The sequence below is a fragment of the Crassostrea angulata genome, chromosome 10 (assembly GCF_025612915.1).
Source record: "Crassostrea angulata isolate pt1a10 chromosome 10, ASM2561291v2, whole genome shotgun sequence".
NCBI classification, from domain to species: domain Eukaryota; kingdom Metazoa; phylum Mollusca; class Bivalvia; order Ostreida; family Ostreidae; genus Magallana; species Magallana angulata.
This window is the reverse complement of record NC_069120.1, coordinates 8,787,323-8,796,605: the sequence shown is the minus strand read 5'-3', so window position 1 is coordinate 8,796,605 and position 9,283 is coordinate 8,787,323. Positions and strand designations below refer to the sequence as shown.

Below are 9,283 nucleotides of genomic sequence, written 5' to 3'. Positions count from 1 at the left end.
GATTTGTGAACAATGAACAGATTGTCCTCTACGCCTATATCGATAAATAACGTACGCGTAAAACGGTGAAGTTTAATGGAGATAAACCCCCCCCCCCTTTCCCCCAAAAATTGTGTTTTTTCAAGACAAACTTTTATCTGATATAATATTTAAACAATTATAGTAACACAAATAACAAACAAATACAAAACAGTTATAGTAATACAAATTATATTAAAGTTCGACCTTAAGATCCAAATTTAAAAAGATGTTTTTATTAAGGCAACGTCCATGTATATATTGTCCATTTCATTTTAGATTTTTCATCTCTGCCACTCCTCAAAATATTCAGTCGATCATCAATTTTAAAGAATAAGTTAAGAAGCATTTCAGAAAAAGGTATATAGAGAAATGGAAATGAACTCCAAAAAATGGTTCAACATAATAGGCATTGTATCATATTAATGTGTAAAAAGCTAATTCCCGCGCTTGCACAAGGTTTCATCTAGTATGATATAAATAAAAAACAAAGAATATGGTGTAACCCACGCCAGCAGTGATTTCAAGGACACCCAAAATGCATAAAAATTCTTTTATTTCACATATCGATGTTGTCCATTTAAAAAAAAAATGTAATAGGATTTATAGGCTAACATATTATATTATCAAATTATAAAGAATATACATTGTACATCCAAGACGTAATAAAGTTCTAAAAAACATTCAACGGAATGGAAAAGTCAAAAAACGTCCCAAGGCATTAAAAAAACCAAGACACATAGTTCTGAACCTGTTACTACTCATGATAAAACCTAGGAAGATCGGAATAGCTGCAAAACTGATTATGCGGACTTTTCTGTTAAGTTTGGTGTCATTGACCCTTGGTGTCTCTATCTTGATTTCTTCATTAGAACTAATTTCTCTTGACATGGACAGGAAGTTATCGATACAAAGTTTTCTTTCTTTTTCAGTTTTATTCCTATTCTCAAACACAACATATCTCTTTTCAACAGCTTCATATAGGCTGTACAATTCTTTGTTAGATTCAGGGTTGAATACATTGTTGTCATCAACAATATTACTTCCTCTTGTTAGCAAGATAAAACTTCGAGAATGTAAATATTCTAGGTCCTTTAAAAACATCATAATGCAAGACTCATCTTCCATTTGTAAACTCTGTGCAGCTATTACAAACGCCAGAATGTCGGACTTTGTGAATTCTTTTTTCAGTTGTTTTGTTAAGGACTTTCGTAGCGCCGGAGTGTCAACTAGAACAACATCTTGATTTTCAACAAGATACATATTCATTTTCTTTGTTGTTGATTCCTTCCGCAAGGAGCTTGTGGATTCAGCCACGTCTTTGCCAATTATTGTGTTGACAGTTGCGCTTTTCCCTGCACCGCGAGGTCCAATCAGAAATACCCTTAGCTCCGCGTTTGTGCCTAAAATTTATGACAAAGATTATCTAAGGAATAAGGAGTCAATTTTTGAGCATTATAAGGTGATCACTTTGGTCGGGGCGTGATCATATCAAATATAAAGCCCGAAGAAAACTAGCGCTACCGCCGCGAATGGGAGGGGTTGTTACTAAATCTGAAGTTCTAACCTGTATCAAACAAACAAACAAAAAACAACCAACCACAGACAGCCTGTCTTTAGTTTTGCACTAAATAGTTAACCAAATATAAGCTGATATCTATTTCAGCTATCCATTCTATTTCACGACCCGGCCTATAAATTATCACCCCACAATATTCACATCTTTGCTAGCCAAGGGTTTTCGGTCCACTCTGCTCCCCATAAACCCTTGGCAGAACACATTACGAAAACTCGGTGTTGCGGTGGCGCTATCTAGCGAGCAACTAGAGTTGCGCCCCTTGCATATTTACATTTCAATCGAATGAAACAATGGGTCATATACACTTTATGGCATAAATACAACATAAAACATGTTGATTAGCAAGAATAGGAACATTCCGGTAATTAACGATGCTCTTAAATAGGAAAGAGGACATATTAATCTAAAAAAAGCAATTTAGGAATGATTGTTTTTCCACAGATCACACGTGTATTTCTTCTAAAGTTTATTTACAAGCGACTAATTTTAGCGCTGCGATTTGATCAGCTACTCGCAGCTGCAACCAATCATAAAACGGAGCTTGTCACCGAGTTTTCGTGATGAGATCTGCCAAGGGTTTATGAGGAGCAGAGTGGACCGAAAACCATTTGCTAGCGAAAATGAATGATTCCTTATTACTTATATAATTTTCAATAATTTTACGATTGAATACTAGTAATAAATTATTGGCAATTTTACCGTTTTTGGTATAATTATGTAAACCCCGCTTGCGCCCAAAAACAGTGTATCATTTTCGTCATTGGTGAAATATATTGAATTATTATACGGGACAAATACATGTATTTGATCCGTAGTGTTATTACATACAAACACACTATATTATTTTAAGTCATCTCAACACTTACCTTACGCTAACGCACAATAAGTTTCTATCCTCATTATTCTGAAGTTATATCAAGGCGAATTTTTAGTTCATTTAAGACATATTATACTGAAAAGTATAATTGCACTTCTCCAAAATTTTGGCGCGGGGTTACGATGTCATCAGAAGGGTAAAGATTTAGGCATTTCTTAATTTCGAATTTGATAAAATAAATGAACCTTAATATTTTTTATCTGTAAAATAAAATGCAATTGACATGTATTAACTGAGGAGAAATCGGAAATATAAACTGACTGGAATGTGCTAAACGCGACCACACAAAGAGGAGTGTACACACTACATGTATCTATTAGAAAGATTTGGAATTGAAATATCATCCACATGTTATTTGCATATAAAACAAAAACTCTTATTATAACCTACCAGACGTTTCCGAGTCCTCCATATTGAACATTCTTGCCTCACAATAAACCTTTGCAATGCAGATAATATCTATTTCATTCAAGGTCACAGTTCAAATTAAAAAAACCCCACCAGTTATAGCAGACGTTCAAATTACATTCATATACTACCGGCAGATAGCCAGATATGCAGATTTAAAAAAACCCAGTTCAAACAGATGTGCTAAGTACATATAAGCTGTCGGCCAATCACGTTTTTGTACTGTATGACGTTGTTTTCGATATCAAAAGTCAATTTATTTCTGAAGTGATAACAGGAAGTTTGATAAAAAAATTAGTCATTTGTAGTTTAAAAAGAGTAAAAACACCATGGCGTCTAGTGGAAGTAAGTACTATGCATGTATATAAAGAAAGTGGGCGCTTAAGACGTACATTCGGCAGGAATCTGGGCGCACAAGGAGAGTGAAAATTTCATCAATTTATTTTGAATATTTTTCGAATTATAACCGTTATTTGGTTTCTGTTGGATGTGGATTGAGTGGAAAAATACTTGAAATGCAAAAGGTTGTTATCAAAATATGGGTCTAAATATAGCAACACGATGCAATTCATGCAAAATCCTACTTATTTACAACTGTTTTTAAATGATTTTGTTGTCTCTGGGTCTTCTCTCCACAAATTTTAAACGTGTAAAGATAACATATTTCAACATTTAAAATGTCGCTTTTTAAAAAAAGATGGAGAGATGACCCAGATGACTAATTATGTACTTTTTCAAATTATTTTTTGAAGGATAAAAAACAAAGTCAATTGAAATGACAATGTTGTTTCAAACAGTACTTTATACAGCATGTATTGAAAAGTCTCGCATGGCTCAGTGGTTTAGCTCTGGATTAGTGAATACAATCTTTCAGTGTTTTTGGTTCAAATCCAACTAGTGGTGATTTTTTTTTTAAACATTAAACTTTTTTGTTTTAAATTTTTGTTATTATACCATGATGTCGAACTATAATATACCGGTATATATTTTAATTTGTTGTTATTGATTTCTAGATCTGCTGTTTGAACACTATTTTCTTTTTTTATTACTAGTTTTTTAGGATATACACAATATAACTTCATCAAAATATGTTTGCATTAACATCGGTTTACCTCTTATTGCCATTTTTTGAAAGCTTGTGAGTTTTTAATAACCGGAATAGCCATGTGCTTCGACTCTCAACATAATATATTTTTGTTGAAACCTGTACATAGCCTTTCGAGGTTATAGACATTTAAATCCCAATTGATTCGTGTCGAGGATTCCTGCAAACTTACAATCTTGTGCGCTCACTTTCTTTATTATCAAATCGTAAAACTGGTTATTTTTACTACTGTGAATTTTTACAAATATAAGCAAACTCACTGTTTTCAAGTTTAAGATTTTAATTCATTCCGAATTCGAGTGAAACGTGCGTAAAAATCAAATCATTCAACAATATTTACATCTACCACGTATTATTCCCTATATTTCTTCGAAAACTTGTAGTTAATTCATATAACACTGTGCCGGATAATTATGCCAGTCCCAAGGTGGCATTTTTGCACTTATGGAAGGAGTCTTTTCTGGTTTTCGACTTGTCAGACGTAAATTTAATTAATTGTTCATTAAATCAAGATAAAAGAAAATTAAAATAGTATATTTTCTTTCTTTTTTACTATAATACAACTTGGCATAGAAAAAGTAATCAATGTTTTGAATCTAACAAGGACTATATTTTTGGCGTAATATTGGCGTAGGAAAATATCACATGTTTCGCAAATCAGAATTGCTGCAGATTAATGAGTCTGTTTTAGCATTTTAAAAACAATAACATTAATGTGGGATTTTTTTAATAATGTGAACTAATGATATGATACTTGGGTTTCAGAATAAATTTTTAAAATATTATTTGCTTATCAAATTACATTTGTATAAGCTTTTTAAAGCGTCCATTCTATACATGGATTTTTGTGGAAAAAATCACTAAAATCAGTTTTTCTCTCTTATTAAATGGTCAAAAGCTTTTCTGTCAATTTATATCTTTATATAAAGTCTTCATAATACATAAAAATCAGAAATATTTTATTATTGGAAGCATAAAAAAATAATCAAAAGAACAAGTGCACTTAAGCTATAGAGAATGGGCCCTTTTTCAGTGCCGTTTTTATGTCGAAAATATCAACAAATTGCTTTTTTCTCGTAATAGTTAAGCACTGATGGATACTTCTTATTTATACGCACGCTTAAATTTACCAAAATTAGCAAACAGTTTAAAAAATTGAGGATTTTTAAATGCCTATAAATAATCTAAATCCGGAAAAATCGAACCGAACCTACTTGAATTGTGTCTATTTAAATCAGAGGGAGGAGATATTTAAATCATCATTGCTCTGTTGGTGGATCGATTGGCGCGTTTGCTGAATTATACTTCATGCATTATTTTACGTCTGAAAAAAAATCGAATAAAGCTTTGAAGATGCAGGATTAGAGGAAATGCGGGCTAAGCAATATCAATTTTATTTCAATTTTGTAGTATAAGCTGATAAACAATCCGATATTCTATCATTTCATTGAAGAATATAATCTTCAATTCTTAAACAAATGTCTACAGAACTACAAAGAGCTACACTTACTGTTATCATCCTTTACGTTGAGGAAAAGGGTAGTGACCTTGACCTGACCTTTATGCCAAAACGAAATGGTCAAATTTGATTAAACTGATAGAATCATTTGGTAATATGGTCCGTTTGATTGTGTAAAACTTTCATGAATTTCTTATTATAAGAAGTATGTTTGATAATGAGAAGACTCCTTCCTTAAGAGACAGTTTCGGAAAAATTCATACATACAATGTACAATATGATAGACCATTGACTGGAAAGTATATAACCACTTTTGTTTTTAGTGTGTTTCACCTGACAGGTGAGATATTTACCTTTAAAAATTAATATCCCATAGGAAAATTATAATTCCATAGGAGAAATGATTCTCCTACAGGAAATATTGACAATCCTAGAGGAATTATATTTCCTGTACGAGAATGTTATTCCTGTGGTAATTTGATTCAGACAGGCGGTTTTCCTATAGTCTATCTCCTATCGGATTTTATCAAATCCTGTCGGAATTGAAAATCCTATAGGAAGTTCTTGTATTCCGATAGTAAATTTCAAATTTCCTGTAGGAATATTGTTTTTCCTATGGGAAACATTATTTCCCTCTAGGAAATTATTTTTGAAAGGTAAATATCTCACCTGACAGGTGAGTTACGATAATAACAAAGGTGGTTGTAAACGCTTTTCTATCCTTGTCACCGAGCAAACTTGTTAATAAGTTACACTGCCCCTTACATTTTATCATAACGCCTAAATGACAGCATTTTTGTATAATTTTAATTCATTACAAATCAAATAAAATTCCTTTTTCGAAGATACCTCCTCAAACATTATAAAGCAACTTTATGTAAAACTGAGCTATGATTTTAGTAGTTGGTGTTCGACATCATTGAAGTAACAGGTGGTTTATATGATTTATCGATTTTGTGAGTCTACGTTCATGTTTTTATTTTTAAAAAATATAGGGGTATATATGGCAAATCAAAACAATCTCAAGTGAATTGGGTAGACCATGATGTAATAAAGAGTTTCGACATTCCCCTTTTATTTGATGTATTCATATCTGAGATTGAGAGTTGACTTTGAATAATGCGAATGAAATATCTTTGTACTATTTGACAAATACTACAGTTCTCCATATCAAAATATGTTCGCGTATTAAATAATATTTAATCGTAAAGTAAGGATTTTTCATTTGTAAATATAAACTTACCTGAATATAGATGTGATAATGCTAAGGGTGTATATCTATCTATGGGGATTTTCTACTGCGTTGTGGATGTCGATAATTATTTAGGGAGTTGTCCAAAGATAAATCGGACACTTCCTTTGTCCATTCTGCCCTCTTCTCAACATTGCAGTCCGGAGGACAGGCTGTTCTTTAATTCAATTCAATTTTACTCATTTGTACGAAATAACAACATAAAGTAGATATACAATACAAAGAAGATTATACAAAAAAGCAAGTGTGTATACTGTATACATCAACCTGAAGAGTTGACTATTTATTAAACTAATAACAGCTTTTATCCATAATTGATAATTTTTACAATAGACCATTACTTCATATAGCATTATTCCACGCATATTCATGAAATAATTAACCTCTATCTGCTCGAAATTGAACCACCTGAGCCCTTCATCTTTGTACAGTAAAACATCACAGAACAAATAGGTATGTTGCACTCTGCCACTTTTGTGACTTTATTGTTTAATCAAATTTGGTTTGAAATAATCAGGAAAATGACAATATATGATTATATAACAATAATTAATAAGTTTATAAAAATAATTATAAAATTATGAATATTTCATTCTTTATGCCATAATATTTTACAACTAAAATAATCCATAACTCCCATTACTGATGTAATCAATGATGTGATTGATTAGATAATTTATGCAAAACATAATCCGTGTGGTCTGAAAGCGCCATGCTTAATAAAGAAAAAAGGAAATACACAACGATTTTTCGTTTTTATAAAAATGTTCATGAAAAAGGAAGGTGGAGGGGTGGAGGTGGTTTACAGATCGCTTTGAAAATTTTCAATGTTTAGCTATCGGCGTCCTGAAAGAAAGTGAGAACCCACGCTATTAAAATGACGCTCCAAAGATTTTACGGCGGAAGAAATTCATTGGTTACATCCAGCGACGTTGATTTTGTGTCCATATATGAAGATGCTATATAACTTTGACAATACCGCAGGAAAGATAACTCTCGCGAATTTAACAGAAATTATCAATATGCATAAAATATTTTAAGAAAACTTAAAAATCATTTATCCATAATTGATAATTTTCACAATAGACCATCACTTTATATAGCATTATTCCACGCATATTCATGAAATAATTAACCTCTATCTGCTCGAAATTGAACCACCTGAGCCCTTCATCTTTGTACAGTAAAACATCACAGAACAAATAAGTATGTTGCACTCTGCCACTTTTGTGATTTTATTGTTTAATCAAATTTGTTTTTTTTTTTACTTTTCACATGAAAATAATTAAAACAAATTTGTTTTTTTTTACTTTTCACATGAAAATAATTAAAAAAAATTGAAAACACTTGGTCGTCTAAAATACATTGATGGTAAGTAGTTTTTTTTAAATACCCTTTCAAGGCTGGACAGATCATAATATACATTTTCATGTGATTAAAATTCTTCCAAGATTGTTAAGATAAAATGCAAAAAGAAACGAAGATTGGTTTTCTCCATGATGGACACCATCCAGACAAAGGAAATATAAAATTATTATAAAATTTTCTGGATCTACAACAATTATGCATATTAGCAACATCCCTAGGACACTTCCCTTTATTTTGAGATCTTATAACTTTTTCAATGACCCTACTCTCCAAAATTTGTAGAATGAAGCTTGAAAATCAATGAAGGCACAGAGTTTCTTTTTCTAAAGTAAAGAGAGTTTAATCAAGGAGTAAAGAACAAACATATTGTCAATAGTAGAATGATTACCCCTAAAACCGATCTGATTTTCCCTGATAAGATGAATATTAACAGCATTGGCAATTAACCTTCTACACAAAATCCTTTCCAAGACAACAGATTAATAAGACGATAATTTGTAGGTCAGCATAACTACCTTTTTCATATGTTTTTGTTTTAAATTTCCCACTGGCCAAGTTTCCGGAATAATACCAGTATTAAATACTAAATTAAAAAGTTTCAGATAGAATGGCATCATGATATTGATAGATGACTTATTATAATAATATATTCATTAACAACAGTACCTGGTCCCGGCGATCTGTTATTCTTAAAATTTAGTCCGGGGTAACAGGGTCATTATTAAATGAGTTATTTTCACACGGATCATTGAGGGAAGAATGATGTCCATTTTTAATGATGTTAATTTGTTATTTTCATAATATTGTAATTGTTTGTGTGTTTGAATTCTAATATTAATTATATATTTATTTATTTATTTATTTTTGTTTACAGATGATGCTGCCACTTGGGATCCCAGTGGCCATGTAAAATGTTATTCGGATAAAAATGGTAAGACAGTTTAAAAAGAGATAGCCTAATATCAAGCAATTCAGAAAAATGGACGGTAAACCAATTTCCAATCAGATCTATTTTATTCTTTTATTTTATTATTTTTTTCTATTTAGTTTCCAATATAATAGCGTGTGAAGCGAGCTCTAAGAACCAGCGTGCACGGGAAAAAGAACAAGCTAAACCTATAGATTCATCAAACAAATTTTTTTGTCTACGTCCTATAATGCTCTCTAATGTTTTCACCCGTGGTGCTTTGCCAAAAATGGCCGACATATAACTCGCA

General features: G+C 31.6%; 1 protein-coding gene across 1 annotated transcript; it reads right to left on the bottom strand.

Annotated features, from left to right (window-relative positions):
- Positions 1-333: 333 nt before the first annotated feature.
- LOC128167954 (GTPase IMAP family member 8-like) lies at positions 334-2,969 on the bottom strand. Its single transcript, XM_052833976.1, has 2 exons — positions 2,865-2,969; positions 334-1,421 (listed from the first exon to the last, which is right to left on the bottom strand). The coding sequence occupies exons 1-2, from the start codon at positions 2,893-2,895 to the stop codon at positions 703-705; spliced, it is 750 nt and encodes a 249-aa protein (XP_052689936.1). The 5' UTR covers positions 2,896-2,969; the 3' UTR covers positions 334-702.
- Between the last annotated feature and the right edge of the window lie 6,314 nt (positions 2,970-9,283).